The 17,001-nt window shown below is 40.6% G+C and overlaps 1 protein-coding gene across 1 annotated transcript in view; it reads left to right on the forward strand.

The window, feature by feature from the left end:
• The first annotated feature begins 1,732 nt into the window (after window positions 1-1,732).
• Window positions 1,733-17,001, forward strand: part of KCNC2 (potassium voltage-gated channel subfamily C member 2) — a 186,614-nt gene continuing 171,345 nt past the window's right edge. The window contains exons 1-2 of the mRNA XM_048218174.2: window positions 1,733-1,949; window positions 3,133-3,844. Coding sequence (XP_048074131.1) covers window positions 3,152-3,844 — 693 coding nt within the window. The 5' untranslated portion in view covers window positions 1,733-1,949; window positions 3,133-3,151. The remainder of the gene's footprint in view (window positions 1,950-3,132; window positions 3,845-17,001) is intronic.

Here is a 17,001-nt window from a genome sequence, read left to right on the forward strand (position 1 = left end):
CCATATAGCAGTTCCTGAGGTTACTACTGCACATGTACTGACATACTATTAGTAAATTTCTTATGAATGGGTGCATATCATATTTTCTTACATTAGTTTCCTAGATATCAATAACCTTCCAGACATTTTTAGTTCTTTATTTTGTTTCATTATCTACTGTCATAACAGATAGGGGTTCTCTTAAGGAACTATTTGTATTTAACTGCCCACCCTGCAGTCCTGTATATTTCAAAAACTTTCTTATATAGTAATTCATAACTCTCGTACTTTCTAAATCGCAGTGTCAATATCGGTATCTGTTTTTCAAAGAGACTTCCTCCCACATTCAACCTGGGGTTTTACTTGCTCCATGGATTTCAATCCTTTCAAGTTATACCTGTGGAATGGAGTCCCTCTCCATCTGTCTCTCTCTCTCAATATACACACAGACACAGAAACACACACTCTGTTTGGTGGCATGAACTGATACAGGTTGAATTGTGTTCCAACAGCCCTGCCCCTCCCCCCACCAAAAGAGAAAGGTGTTGGAGTCCTAGCCTCCAGTGCCTCAGGAGGTGACCTTATTTTGGAGATAGGGTCTTTACAGAGGTGATCCAGTCAAAATGAAGTCATTAAGGTGGGCCCTAATCTGTTATGACAAGTGTTCTTATATAAAAAGGGATACTTGGACAGACGCAGACATAAAAGGAAAATGATGTGAAGAGACACAGGGATAAGAGAGCCATCTGCAAGCCCAGGAGAGAGGCCTGGAATAGGTCCAATTCTCGCAGCCCTCAGAAGGAACCAACCCAGACTGCACCTTAATTTCTACCTTCTACCTCCAGAACCGTGAGATCATACATTTCTGCTGTTTAAACAGACCAGCGTGTGGTACTTTGTTATGACAGCCCTAGCAAACTAATACGAGGCCCAACAAAAATTGGAAAGGGAGAGATTGGCTAATCAGATAATTGCTTTGGTACTTGGGTATCTGTAGCCTGCCTCTGTCGCTTCTGATAAAGAAACCTGAATTTTCACTTGCTAGAGCATTATGTTCCTGGAATAAACTTTTTAAACTTGTTTTGTTTTATATAACCATGATGTGGTGACTGGAGACCTACATTTGACTGGAAAGAGCAAGCCAGAGCCATGTGTAAGACGCGAGAAACAAGACTCACTTGTCACCTGTAAGTACACTTCTCTCTCCCATCCGCTGTCATTAAGAAAGGGGAAAAAAAAATGGAATTGGTCTTAGGGATGCTCTCTCACTTGTTGGGAGGGGTGGGGCAGTGGGAAGAGAAAGGGTATGGAGAGTCGGGTGTAAATAAGGCAGGCAGAAGCTCCAGAGAGGGTGGGGATAGAGCTTCACGGAAGAAAAATATATGAACCTGGTTGGTACAAGAGAGCTTCCCCAGACCCACCCACCCACCCACCCTTTCCTGAGCTCTGTGCTCCGGCGCTGGTGGTTGACGGCGAGTGGTGCGGAAGGGACAGCTCTAGCAGCGACCGCTTTCGGGGGAGAAACAAAACCTGCAGGTCCAGGTCGGAGCCCGGTGACTTCCCCTTCAAGTGCGTGAGCTCTCCTGACCTCGGGTCAGCTCCGCCGTGGTCGCGGCCCGCCGCTGTGCCCGCTCCCGGCGGGGTCGCGGAGCGCCGGCTGGACCCGCCCCGAGCTCCATGGTTTGCCCAGCCCTGCGCGATGGTGACTCTGGGCGCGGAGGTGGGCGCGGGGCGAGCCCGCAGCTCGCAGAATGAAGGCGGGGAGCGCGGCCGGCGGCCAGCGGGGGCTGGCTCCGCGACCCCAGCGCCGGGAGAAGCGGCCCAACCACCTGAACCCGGAAAACGCCAACAAGTAGTTTCTCGTTGGAGAAGGGCGGCTCGGCTGGGTGTCAGGACTCAGTCCGGCTGCCCGGAGAACCTCGTCCACTCGGAAACCAAAGCAGAACCACTTTTCTGTCGGTCTCGTTAAGGTATCTGGGGGCGGGAGGGAAAGGGGTGATTTGCCGGGAAGGGCGTGCTGACCCTGCAGGCAGGCATCCCCCCCACCGTTCCGCAATAGGAATGTGGAGGTGAAGCCCTGGGGAGAGGTGGCTGGGAGACTGGAAACGGGGACACTGTCAGCTCAGGGATCCAGGGGGTGTGCCTCCAGCGGCTTTTCCCAGGGCCTCGCCCCTCCTAGAAAGCAGCCCCCCCCTACTCTGCATCCCCCAGGCGTTTGTTTTTCTTGGGAAGGGGGATGGGGTGGGATGCGTTGATCATTCGTATTCTCAAAAATGGAACCTAGTTAGTGGTTTCCTTTCCCAAGTAATAATAATATTAACAACAACAACAACAACAACAACAACAACAGTAATAATGTGAAAAGGAAATTGGATCAGGAAATTAGTCACAGGTCTCCTTGGTGAAAGGCAACAGCAGGGAGATTTTTTTTTGCTTTGACTTCGGCGTTCAGTCTTTTTGCCTGGTCCGTGAGGGAGAGTGGAAGTGAACCGAGAACAGGGCACTCAGAGGGCACTCCCTGAGTGCCGGGGCGCCGCGAGCCTCCCAGAGTACCGAGGGTACGCGTGGAATGGGGTCTCTCCGCCGCGTCTGGGGGCTCTCACCCAACACTGCCAAGTTCCTTCAGTGGAGAAACTCCTTGCCTAAGGGAACTGCCTCCAGGCCAGGGAAGGGGGAAGAGATGGTTTAGGGGAGGGGAGGAGAGGGGCCAGGGCAGGGGGAGGGTAAGGAGCAAGAGAGGGGGAGAGAGGGTTTAGGAGGGAGATAAAGGGTTTGGAGAGAGGAGAGGAGTGGGGGTTCGGGCCTAGAAGCAGGTTTTCTGTGAGAGGGGAGAGAGGGGAGGGAGGGTGAAGGGTGAAAAGATGAAGTAGGAGAGACCAGAGCAAGGGGAGAAAGGTGTGAGGCAGGAAAGAAGGTGTCCTGAAAGGTCAGGGAGGCTGAGACCACCTCCTTGGTTTTCTGGAAGCCTGGGGAAGGTGTGCTGTTTGAGGCGGGGACAGGGCTGGCGCGCAAATCCTCCTGGGAGGGTCAGTTGCCCCTCGCCTGTCTCCAACTCTACATCCTGGGACTCGGGATCGGCGTGGGGGTGGGGGTCATGGTGCGGCTCTGACGGCCGAGATCTTTAACTTGGCGCTGTGTTCGCCTTCCCCCCAGTCATGTCTGAGCCACAGAGATGGGCAAGATCGAGAACAACGAGAGGGTGATCCTCAATGTCGGGGGCACCCGGCACGAAACCTACCGCAGCACCCTCAAGACCCTGCCTGGGACGCGCCTGGCCCTTCTCGCCGCCTCCGAGCCCCAGGGCGACTGCCTGACGGCGGCGGGCGACAAGCTGCAGCCATCGCCCCCTTCGCTCTCGCCGCCGCCACGACCGCCCCCACTGTCCCCCGGGCCGGGCGGCTGCTTTGAGGGCGGCGCGGGCAACTGCAGTCCCCGAGGCGGCGGCGGCGGCGGCGGCGACCACCCCGGGGGCGGCCGCGAGTTCTTCTTCGACCGGCACCCGGGCGTCTTCGCCTATGTGCTCAACTACTACCGCACGGGCAAGCTGCACTGCCCCGCCGACGTGTGCGGGCCGCTCTTCGAGGAGGAGCTGGCCTTCTGGGGCATCGACGAGACGGACGTGGAGCCCTGCTGCTGGATGACCTACCGGCAGCACCGCGACGCCGAGGAGGCGCTCGACATCTTCGAGACCCCCGACCTCATCGGTGGCGACCCTGGCGACGACGAGGACCTGGCGGCCAAAAGGTTGGGCATCGAGGACGCCGCGGGCCTGGGGGGCCCCGACGGCAAGTCTGGCCGCTGGAGGAAGCTGCAGCCCCGCATGTGGGCCCTCTTCGAGGACCCCTACTCGTCCAGAGCCGCCAGGGTAAGGCCAGAACCGCCCCCTTCCCTGCTGCTCCAGCTCCTCCAACTCCTTCCCCAACTTTCTGTTCTTTTCCACCAAGGGCCTCTGGGACGCAGGGGGGTGGGAGGGAGAAGAGAACAGGGCCTTAAGGATGAGATTAGAAACCCATCTGGTGCCAGGTTAGCTCAGGGACCCTGGCCGCCATCCGCCCTGTCCTCCCCTTCATCCTCCACTTCTCCTCCTCAACTCAAACTGAGATTTACTTTAGCAGATGGGAGCTAGAGGGCAAATGTCCACCTCTCTGTGCAAGTCTGTCTGGAACCTTGTCCTGAGACTGGTATCGTGCTTGTCTTGATTCTTTTTTTTCCTGACTCTTTTGTTCCAACTTTTCCTTTAGTATGGATGTTTCTTCAGGCCTCTGGTCATCACGATTTGACATTTTCAGTGAGGCCTGACACTCCTTCACATCTGACTCAAAGCAGTGGCTTCAATTAGGGATCTAATCTGAAGAAAGAGATGGAGAAATAGAATCTAGTAGGTGGCTGGCTGGGGACAGGGTGTGGGGGGGGCGCGGGGGGGTTCATTTTGTGAAGAGAATCTCCTGAATGCTGTTTGGGCCTGTCTCCTTCCTAAGGAGGAGAATGCTGAATTGCTTGTCCCAGGGAGTTGACCAGAGAGCCCACCTGCACATTGACTTGTGGAGTCTGGTCCTTTTCCCCTTGGGCTGTATCCATGTTTCTTACAGGTTGAATGTGAATTGGTCACTTTGGTGATGCTAGTTTAGTCTGATTATCTAAATCTGGGTAATTTAGATTGTTGCAAACTTCATTTTACTCTTTAGATTGTGACTCCATCCTCAATTTTTCTTTTCAGGTTCTAGCTTGAACGACCGTTTAAATTTAGTCCTTGGCACTCCCAATTAATTCTTTAGGATCCCATGAAGGGACTGTAAAAGTTACCAATAATAGTTTCTCCAGTTTAAAGGAAATAAAAGAAATATAAATAACCAAAAATTATACAGTATGTGAATGGTTTTTAATTATAGACGAGAAGGGAGTAGTGTATTTAGTTAAATCTTTGCAACTGCATGTGTCTGGTGAGCTTTTGACACCCAGAAAAAATACCCCCTAAGCAGCCTCCCTTTGGCTCCATCCTCATTACTGTCTTCTTCTGTATGTCAGAAGTCTCTGCATCCGAGATACTGTGCAGCTGTCAGTCTAATAACCTGTCAGAAGATGTGTTTCTGATGCCACTTTCAAAGTCTGAGGATATGTTTTGTTTTCAGTTTGAAATAGAATATGAAAGAGACAATTTCAAGCATTGCTCCTCTATTGGACCCGGCATTTAAATGCATACATAAATTTCGGTAGGTCCACAGTATCATATTTGAATATAGAATCAATAACTTCAACTTTGGTATCTTCCTTTTAAGACCATTCTATAAATTCAACAGCAGTTGGATTTAAAACAAAAACAAGTGCGTATTTACTTAAGTTAAATCACAGACTCATGACCATTACATCTGTGTTTTTTTCAATTCCAGCTGGGTGCCACAGTGTTCTTTCCACTTGGTGGCTAAAAAGATAATCGGAATTTGTTTTCAGGCTCATCATCTGATTTTTTTTTTTTCCAGATCGCGTGCTATAAAAGAGACAGAATGTGTTATTCTCTTTTCTCATGACAATATAATGTCTTTTATTGTAGGCTAGATTGCATAGCAAAAACTTGAAGATGGTATTCAATTTTTATTATTGCTATGGAAATTGATTTCATTGATTATTGGTCAAAGGGTAGACTATCGACTTGAAAATAGTTTAAAAAAAATCTTACTAGGATTACATTGTGACAATATTAAGGGTTTGATGTGCATCCATTTCAGGTGAGGAAAGAGCACAGATGTATTAGAGATTAACACAAGGTCAAAGAGCCATTAGAAGCAGAATCAGCGGAGAATCACAGACCTGGAAAATTTCCTTGAGGTCACTTCATGAAGACCCTTTATTTTATAGATGAGGAAAATGAGGACTGCAAATGCTAAGTGATGGCCAAGGTCATACAGCAAGTTAATAGCAGATCCAAAATTATGCTGGAGGTCTCATGACATCCTCCCCAGGCCCTTTTGTACCACAACCATGCATTATAACTGACTGGCTTATGAAATCTCCGCAGATCATGTTGCTCTTGAGATTTAATGCAGCATAAGATGCTTTCTAGAATCTACCTTTGAAAGGTCATCAACGACTTTTTAAAACATATATGAGTTCCAGGACTTTGACTTATAGAATTTTTACCCTGCACCACCCAACATTAGAGTGAAAATATGAAATTCAAATTGACTTCTTTTTTTTTTTTTTAAGATTTTATTTATTTATTTGACAGAGAGAGAGACAGCCAGCGAGAGAGGGAACACAAGCAGGGGGAGTGGGAGAGGAAGAAGCAGGCTCCCAGTGGTGGAGCCTGATGTGGGGCTCGATCCCACAACGTCGGGATCACGCCCTGAGCCGAAGGCAGATGCTGAACGACTGAGCCACCCAGGCGCCCCTCAGATTGACTTCTTGAACCCTGTTTGAACTTCGCATTTTTATTGCCCAGTCTGTATGTAGTGATTTTCTTTCATTCAGACTGGCCAACATCTGTGGGACTTGTCTTCAGGGAAAACCCTTTTCAAATTAATAGGGGTTGCCTAAAAAAGAGTAATTAGAAGTTGCCATTCTACTTAAATGTGATTTAATATTTTTATATGAACCTTTTAGTTCAGATGATGGCTTGACTTAATGTTATCTGACTAGTTTGATAAATAGAAGTACATTGGGAGGTCACAGGATGAAATTATATTTTGCATGGACATGATTCTAGAAGACATAAATCAATTATCAAGTGGTTTGCTTCAGCTGTGGTCTTACTGCCACAAGTCTCATTCTTTTTTTTTTCTTTACAAGTCTCATTCTTAATAGAAGTCAAGTATTTAACTTTTATAAACCCTCTTTACTCCTTTTTTACATTAGTTCATCTTTTATTGATCTACATGAGATGAACATTTTTAACTGTCTGAATTCCTCTTTCAATTTGTTAAACCTGTCATCATCATCTTTATCTTTTCCCAATATTGAGGAGATTGACTCAATTATACAGTAGAAGTGTTTTATTTCTAACTTTTATGATCTTAAGTGCCACACTGAAACAACCGTGATAAGAACTGGATGATTAATTTAATTTTATAACATTGTATTTTTGCTTTCTGTTTTGGTTGGCATATCCCTCTTCTAGTGCTTTAAATTTATGATATAAATATGTATTTTAAAGGTCAAAATTGTTCAGGTTAACTTGGTAAGTAAGTTTATATTTATATTTAAATGAATTCTTATCCTTAAGAATAGTATTCCAAAATAGAAATTTATAAAAAATCAAATATAAGTTGTCATGGAAACCTGTTCTGGAGAAAATGAGATCAGGAAAGAAAAGGAGAAATTATACTGTTGATGCCATTGAGTGATATTTACAAATAGCAAAAATCAAGGATGCATAGATGTATTTGTGAAAGTGTTATGCATTGGATCTTTCCAATTTAATATCTAAGTTTAAGAGGGAAATGAAGCTTGTGTGTGCTTTCTTCTGAAAACATTAGATCATAGGTAGGCAGACAGGTGCCAGGCAGAAATTCTTTGATAGAACTTCTAGATTATTTAGAAGTTAAAAAACTGGAATAAAAGCAAAACACTTGAACCAAAATATTTTAAATAATTTGTTCCCAGTATTAAAGAGCTGAGAGCTGTCGTAAGTTTCTCCTTATCTCTGTTCTTTTCACTTATTTTTTGGGGGGAATAAAGGTGATTGAATTAGGTTCCACTTTACAGGGTGGCTCTTCCTTGGTAACTCGTATATCTTTGGTTAGCTGATAAGACTTTTTTTTTTTAATTTAAAAGAGCATTTTATTTTATTATTTATTTATTTATTACAGATTTTATTTATTTGAGAGAGAGGGAGAGAATGAGTGGGAGGGCGGGAGAGAGAATCTGAGGTACACTCCCTGTTGAGCACAGAGCCCTGCACTGGGGCTTGATCAGATCATGACCTCAGCTGAAACCAAGAGTCAAATCCTCAATCGACGGAGCCACTCAGGTACACCAAAACAGTAAAAAGAATAACTGCTATGGAACCACATGTAAGATGTTGGCTTTTCGGTCTTTGGGTCTAGATCATTTTATATACGTTCTCTGGATCTTTATCTAATATATCGTTATGTGCAGATCATCCTAAATCAGACATGGGTTGTCGTAGTGAATCCATCATTTTTTGAATCTTGAAAATATTCACTTTATTAGCATTTTAAATTGGTTTACTTCCACAGTATTATTAAAATATACTCCTCAAAACTATTAAAATTCAAATTTCAACATATAGAATTGGATTCAGAATTGCACATACTTAATTTACTTTTTATGGACCATTTTTTCCTCTTCCTCGAGCCTCAAAACGAAATAGTAAAAGAATGATCTAAATGACTGTTTGCTAGCTTTCAGTGTAACATTTAATTTTAAAAAAATTATTATAAAGTAGGACAATTGAGTCATATTTTAAGATTAAAGAAAAAATTTTTAATTTTTCTTTTGTAAGTATTGCTCCAATTCAAAGAATTATTGTCTAAATACAGCTTGCTCATATAATATTACTATCAATTATTAGAATTTTTGGAATATTTACTTAGCTAGGAAATATTGGTTATGCAGTCATTCAACTATGGAAGTTACTGGAAGTGCATGGACAAGATACAGTCCTTTGCCCTCAATAAACTCACCATCCTATTTAAAATAAAACATTTCCTAAAAATACTATTAAATTAAGAAATGCAAAAAAATTCCAGAGATGTTAAAGATAAATTTTCCTCAAAAAACAAACAAACAAAACAACTCAAATGGAAATATTGCCTGACACATTCAGGAAAACATTCTATTTAGAAATGATGCTGTTAAGATATTGTTAATCTTTGTTTTATTATGAAAGTGTTAGGCCGTTTTAATCTTGATTTTTCTGTTTTTAAGGTGATTTATAGGCTCTGTCTTTTCGATATTATTGGAGAATGTGATGAAGGCTGTACTTAGACAAAACAACCAAATTATTTAGGGTGTGGTCAAGTGTCTTAGTATCTTCCATTTTAATTAAAAGTCATGGCCAATTATGTGGCAGTGCACATCCAAACTTTGGACCCCTGAAAAAAGTTTGCTATAAATAGTCTGGTGTTTTTGCATTTGCCCTTATAAACATCTAAGTATCTTTTGACCCTTTCCAGACCCCTAATTGTACAGATCACAGATTAATTTAATTTAATGCTTATATTCTGAGTGTTGGATAGGTTCAGAGAGTACCTAATTCAATAATATATCATCAAAAGAATCAAGGAAGTTCATTAGAAGATTGTATTTTCAGTTGTGTAATTGATCCCAAAGTAGGTGATTTGATCCATTGCTGGGCATTAGGTATGCCAAAGGTGAATGTGGTTGGACAGATCAGGTATGACTTTTCTCTGTGATATTTTGTTAAGTGCTCATTTGTAGACTTGAGTCGACAAAACTAATGAGAGCCAAGGAAATTCTCTGTCAAGAAGCTTATTTTCAAAGCAACTGAAAACAAGGAACGTGTAGGCTTATATACAAATGCAGGTCAACCCTCCCCATTTGAAAACGTAGATCATTATCATTTATTTTTACTACTACTACTACAAAAAAAAGTAAATGCAGTTCTCAGGTCTCATATTTTTTGAACTTCTGAGTCATATTCTTTTATTATGGAAACCTTTAAAAATATGTCTAAATGAAATGGTAAGGGCACTAAAGGACTAATAAAAGATAGACACAGATCTCCAGAAGGAAATATATAGTGGCAACATAGTCTAAACAATAACCGCCAATATATTATACAAACTTAATTCAATTCTTTTTGAAATATGAAGGGTTTTTTTTTAGAAAAGCAGGCTCTCCTCCAATTATATATACATACGTATATATATATATATATATATACATATATATACATATATATATATACGTATATATATATATATATGCAGTGCTATCTATTCTGTTGTGTGTATATATGTATATATAGCACTGCTTTTTATTTTTCTTATAGGTTGAAGGGTGGTGATTAATTTTAATATTATGTAGTCAATAGTTTCACAGAAAGTGACTAGAATATGGGTGTTTGGGAGGAGGAGAGAGCAGGAGTTGAGATTATATGGAAGTAGCATTGGAAAACTGACTGGGGTGGGATATATGAGACCTGTGCACTAACCCAGATTTCACAGCCAGCTGTGTGATCTTGGAGAATTTACTTCATTTCCTTGAGTCTTGGTTTCCTTTGAATTTTCTGAAAAAAAGAAAATGAGGATGACACATTGGACTAGCTAGTATCCAAACTTCTTTCCAGCTCTTAGATTTTGAGGTTTGGAGGAAAAATAAGGATACTAACTGCTAAAACCCCCTGGGAGTGGGTTGGGGGTGGAACAAAATGTCTGCCCTCATTGTGATTGTACTCTAAGGACCATTACACTAATGAGGTAAACCAGTATTGATTTTTTTTGTGTTTGGTTTTTTTTTGTTTTTTTTTTTTTTTACATTTATAACTTTCTGCCCTTTTATCCCTACAGCTGTTGGGTAGCTGCTGCTCTGGTTACCATAGAAACAGGTTAGCTCCTAGCTTCCTGTTTCCATTGAAAACAGCTTTCCCTCAACCACATATTGATCTCAGGAAATCATTTTGCTGTGGCTCTGTCATGAAACCCATAAAGATGATTGGCTCTGTCATTTCCTAAATCTAAGTTTCGGTGCAGGTGTATATCCATCCACCACAAAGATAACTGATTAGATAATCTCAGTTTTATTTCCAAATGAAAAGTGCCTTGTCAAAGACACCATCCTTTTCCCTTTCCTGTATCTTCTACAGAAGGGAAAGTCTTATTCACTTGAGGATTTACAGATATGCCTAACACATCTAAATGTTTACAAAATAATGTCAAATTATTTAGTTCTAACCTCTTTCATAACTCATTCTATCAGAATGAGCATAGAGAATAGTATGCTGTCTAGCACACTTCAAATAAATTTATATTTTAATGTACTCATTAATGAAGAATATTTCAAGGTAAATGTATATATATATTATAGTGTTCCATATTTTTCTTTTGGGAAGATAGTTTGTCTATTTCAAGAAATACATATTTACATAAAAGAGGATATATTCACTGTCATTAGCATAGATACATTCTCAAACAATATGTAAAATTTTTATATGATTAAGCAATGGAAGAGATTTGTAGGAATATGGCTTAAAATTTTGATTTGAGAATATTAGTGTGTTTGTGCATGTGTGTGTGTATTAGTCATACCCATCCAAAATATATGCTCTTTGAATGAGATTGATTACTGGCATATATGACACACTTCCGGTATTCACGAGGCATAGAATTGGGAGGAAACTGGTGATTACCTGGCACAACTGCATCAATTCACTGATGAGGCAGCTGACTTATTCGTAGCTATGGCTAGCTGGTGACGGTAGCAGGGCTAGAATTTAGACCTTCTATTCTTTCCATTCAATCTCAGTTGCTTTGTCTGGACTGTGTTTAACATCAGATGCACGAGTTTTAGGTCTTAGGAAGCAGCAGGCATGTTAGCAATAGTATGGGGTGCTCTACCCTCTTCCCTGTCCTATTGTTCAGTAATAGCAGGGAAATCGTTACTGTTTTATGTATTCACTTTATTTCCAGATCCCCCGCCAGATGCAGCCTTCTCTACCAGGTCTACATCTCACTGTTCTACTATCTTTAAAGCCTCATAACTAACCTGCTTATGCATTTACCTCCTATTATTTCTCTTTATCCCTTTGTGTGTCTGTTTGTGTGTGTCTTTTATAATATGTCTTTTATAATATGCTTCCTACTCTCATTTGATTTATCACCTTTGGAATTTGTCAGTGCAAACCTAGTTCAGTCTATTGGTAGTGGTTAATGTATTTTATAGAGCATTGTCTTCTCACATGTAATTAACCAGGTTATAATGGTTTCAACGCAGGGTAACTGGTGAATCAGTGGAGTGAAAGATATTTGGAGCTGTTAAGATCTGCAAATGGAATTGAATGTTGTTATGAGGTCAGTAAATACAGAGCAGAAGAACTTTTCCTGTAGCCTTTCTTCAGTGGATACTTAGTCATTGGTGGTGCTTACTGGACTGTGATGAAATGTAAAGCAACAGTAAAATTTTGGGAGTGTTCGAGAGGGAATGAATTTTACAGGAATCATAATGAAGGACTTGGGCCCAAATGCCACTGGTAGTATGGGGAAAAAGACACTCCATAATTTCTTAGTCACTTGACTGACCTTTTCTTTTGAAAGTTCATAATAAAAGGACATCTTTGTAATCTGACATTTCCTTTGTATTCCACGTATTAAGAAAATTCTATGCAGACACCTCGTAATGTCTTCCTTGCTGTTTGTTTGAAGACCCTGGTGATTTGCTATCAGATCGTAGAGCTTTGCCATTCATTATGTATCTTACAACATTGCTGTCATCTTTGAAAATTGAAGCAAAGGTCAGTTTAGCCTTTCTTGGCTGTTGTTCTGTGATTTCATCTGATCAATGGAAGGTGTTCTCTCCTTTTAGGTGTCTCTGTGGGGAGAGTCCCAGAGATGAAAATATGCCACCTTTTGGCCACAGACATTCTTTTACTTTACACCAATACTTTGTCCAGAATTTTTAAGTCGTTCACTAAATGATAAAATACAGGCACATTTTAAAATAAAATAAAGTGATTCTAAGTAGTTTTGTCAATATAGCCAAATAATATTATTAACTCTAAATTTAAGACAACATGTTTAAACAAAAACTATTTAGACCAATAGAAAAAAAATTTTTTTGAGTAGTTTGTCAGATTGGGTTCAATGAAAACACAGAAACTATTCAGAATTTATGTAAAAGTTGTGTCTGTGTTTGCAAATTATACAACAGCAAATCAGATATAGGGTTGCTTAATTTGGTACTTTTATGTTTATTGATAAAAAGCTATTTGCTTAAAGTGAATATTGCGTAATAATTGTATTGGAAACAATAGCAGAGAAATCATAGCAAGAGTAAACTTCGGTACTGTTTTGATGTGTTAATGTGGATAAAATTAATAAAATTTATATTTAGGAAAACAGAACAATACAGTTATTATAGTTTGATTTATCATTTAAATTATCACGCTTCTCTCTTGAGATAAGCATTGAGAGGGCCATTATGAAGTTATTAAAATATCTTTAATGAGACCTGGTTTCATATAAATTGAGTAGCAAGTGGACAGAGTAGAACCTTAGCTGGCCCTTTGTGTGTGTGTGTGTGTGTGTGTGTGTGTGTGTGTGTGTGTGTGTAAACAGAATGTAAAGTAGTAAGCACCCTTTTTTTTTTTTTTTAAGCTATTGGAACTTTGTTATCAGACCTGAGCAAACCTATCACAGTCATATAAAATGATTAGTGGATGCATGAAAGTTGGAAAACTATTATAGTTGTATCATGATTGGTAAACATTTGTGAGCTTATGCTTAGTTTCCAGGTTGGTAATGGTGTTGATTGTGCTTTGATATTTAGAGTACAATGCTAGAGGTATAAAATTCAAGAAAATTAATGAAATCAAGCATATTTTAATGCACTAGAAGGCTTCCATGACATTCAAAATTGATTGGTCTCAATGCAAAACAGGGTTCTTTAACTGAGTGCCTCAATTTCTTCTGTGAGTGTGCTGTTCAATTTTTAGTCATGATGTGTCTAGTCTCAGTTCCTTAGTTTTTTTTTAACTTAGTGGTTGTTTTCAAAATCTGTTGATTCTTCTATTTATATATCAATCATTGATTTAACTCATCTCTGATTTCTCTGTCTTAGGTGGTTTCTTGGTAGCATTAGTTTTGAGTAGTTGACTTCAGGCTTCAGTGCTGGGTTGTTACCTTTTGTGTTTCCTCTACTTTGTATTATATTGATTGGTGGATGAAACAGCATGTTGTTACCAGGTGTTATTACATTTCTCTTTTAGCTAAACAGACTGGAAGAGAACCAAGCACCAAAGATGAAAGCTTTAAAATGCTTTTGAATTTCTCAGCTGACAATTATTGAGCTTCAGCTGTTGGCCAGGACTAACTGATATTGAAAAATTTGACATTTATCTTTAAGACGGTTGCATTCTGTTGAAAAAGAAGACCATACATCCATAGTTATAATATAATATATTAAGCACTATAATAGAGATACTAGTATAGTGTGAACACACAGACTGGGGAGAGATTCGCTTTCTTATGCGGAGGAGATGACATTTTAGTTAACTTCCAAAAGATTAGTGTTTTCCAGCAATCAGGGGGAAGGTCAACAGAGCAGTTTGCAAACATGGAGGAATACCATGCCATGTGATACGAGGTAATAGAAAGACCACAGGGTAGGAGAAGAGGCTTGAGAGGGAGGGAAGGCTGAGACTGGGAGTGACAGGACCTCTGGGCTTACAAAGGAGATTTCCTTGATGAGCTGTAAGATGCTCAGTCCGGGGCAAGACTGAACACTTTTATTTCAGTTCATTCCAAAACAGTGGTTCTAAGACTTAGATGTGCCTAGAAATAATAGAAGTTGACGGTTACAGTTTTGCTTCTTGGGTCTCACTCTAGAGCTTCGAATTTAGTAGGACTTGGAAAAGATTCGGATCAGGTGAATATCTTCGGGACTGTAAATGGCTCCTGGCGAACTTTGATGTGACTGCTGCAAAAGCAAATATAATTTAACGGTGAATTAGGAGAATCATCATGCTTAGACCGGTATTTCCCAAAGTGCATTTTATAAATCTGTAGTTCTTCAGAATGTTAATGGGGGTTGCTCCTCAAGAGAGTTCCATGGACAGATGAATTTGGGAACCCGTTTGTTTGTTGTTTGTCTATTAAAAGATTTTATTTTTAAGTAATCTCTTCACCCAACGTGGGGCTTGAATTTACAGCCCTGAGATCGATCAAGAATCTCATGCTCTACTGACTGAGCCAGGCAGGTGCCCCTGGAAACCAGTTTAAAACAAAGTTAACTAGACTTTTATTTTTGAATCTAATCTATTACTATATTATTATTATTGTTATTATTATTATTATTATTTTACTACAGATCTTTTTAGGGTCAGAGCATTGAGAGACTGCCTGAGTGCCTGACATTTGGTTTTGAGGTGGGAATGAATGCTAAGGGCTAGACTCAGTTGGCTGAGTTTGAGTCTTGACTCCATCACTTGCCTGCTGTATAACTTTCACCAAGTTTCTTCTCTAAGCCTTCTTCTTTTCATCTGGACTGGGAAATAATCATAGCATCTGACTCAAAGAATTGTTATGAGAGTGAACTGAGTATATTCACATTAAGAATCCAGCGTAGTGCCTGGTTCTATAAATGTCAGTTCTATCATCATCATCATCATCTATTATCATAGGGCAAGCATTAGTTCTTTTTTTGGGGGGTATGGTGTGGTTGCATAGCACAATTTAAGGAAGCTTTCTGGCATTTAGAAAGTCCATGAAAATATAAGTTATCTGTTCCTGAGATTTTTCTCTTCTTTTTTTAAGATTTTATTTATTTATTTGGGAGAGAGAGCGAGCCAGAGAGAGATTGAGAAAGTAGGTGGGGGGATGAGCAGAGGGAGAAGCAGACTCCCTGCTGAGCAGGGAGCCTGACTTGGGACTTGATCCCAGGACCCCAGGATCATGACCTGAGCCAAAGGCAGATGCTTAACCAACTGAGCCACCCAGCTGTCCAGTTCCTGAGATTTTTTTCATGTGGATACTGGATTACTATCTGGGAAATTGTAGGTACTTAGTTTTATCCCTCATAAGTAGGTAGTGATTAATTAGAACAATATCTAAAACATATCTATTATATACTAGGCATTTTGTGACTGGTAAGGTGAAGTATATTTCCTGCCTTTAAGAAGTTTGTAGTCTCTTGGAAGAGAACAACAAAAGGGAAGGGACAGTGCAAGTCATGAGATCTCCAGGAGAAGCATGCATGGGGTACTTTGGAGATTAACAGTCTTGCTAAGGTTGGAAAAAACTTCCTGGGGGAAATATGTCTCTCTTGGTTCCAGAGGGTGAAGAGGAGATAGCCAGAATTTTCAGATAGAGAGAAAGCCTTCATGAAGTTCATAAAGTTGCACATGGTCTGTGCAAGATACTATGACTAACTCCGTACAGCTGCAGCACTGTGTAAGGGATGGGGAGATGTGGCAGGAGAAACTGAGATCAGATGAAAGGTTCGGTAAGCTCTGTGGAGAAGGTCTGGTCTTCCTCAGGTGGTAATGGGGGAGCTTTTGAAGGATTTTTAGCAAAGCAATGGCATGCAGATTTGTAACTGGGAATATCATTCTGATACCTCTTTTCCTAAAAGGGGGATTGGACTGGCAAAGACGAGTGCAAGTTTGTCAGGAGGGCTATAGTTTAGCATGTTATTGTAATAACCCAGGTAAGAGATAATGGTGACCTGAGTTAAGACAGTGGCCAGGTGGATGAAGGAAAAGCAACATAGTGAAGTGACATTGTTGATTGATTAGGTGCAGTGAATGAGGCAGAGAGAGAAATCAAGAATGTCTTCCTAGTTTCTGTCTGCACAATGAGATAAGAAAACCTTTATGACTTTTGTCTAATTCAAGCTTCTGTGGTTATATGATTTCAGAATCTGGTTTATCAGTAGTTATTCTTTCATGAGATTTAACAGTATAATATTTTGTATCATGTTTTGTGAGTTCCCTTTTATATTTCAGTACCAATTACCCAATTACAGACAGCCATTTCATGGATTTTATGGTTGTGAGGGTATGTCCCTTAAAATTTCTGGTTACAGTAATTCATCATCATAAAAAGGAGGTGAGGAATAAAAAGTCCTCCACAAGATATGTTAGCTTTGCATTGTTATTATTTTGTTTGAAGCCCAAGAAAATATTAATTTTTGCATAATTTCTATGAAATAGAACAAGACTATCCAATGTAGACTCCAAAGCTAGAAGCTTAAATTGAACTGGGGATTAAAAAAATACTAAGGAAATTCTGTGGCTCTAAATACTCCTTGGAAAATTGCTTCAGATAACTATTTCCTTTAGAAAAAAAGTCCAAGAAGGAGCAAATGCAGTGAGGAAACAAAACAAAAATG

The sequence above is a fragment of the Ursus arctos genome, unplaced genomic scaffold (assembly GCF_023065955.2).
Source record: "Ursus arctos isolate Adak ecotype North America unplaced genomic scaffold, UrsArc2.0 scaffold_21, whole genome shotgun sequence".
In the NCBI taxonomy this organism is placed as follows: domain Eukaryota; kingdom Metazoa; phylum Chordata; class Mammalia; order Carnivora; family Ursidae; genus Ursus; species Ursus arctos.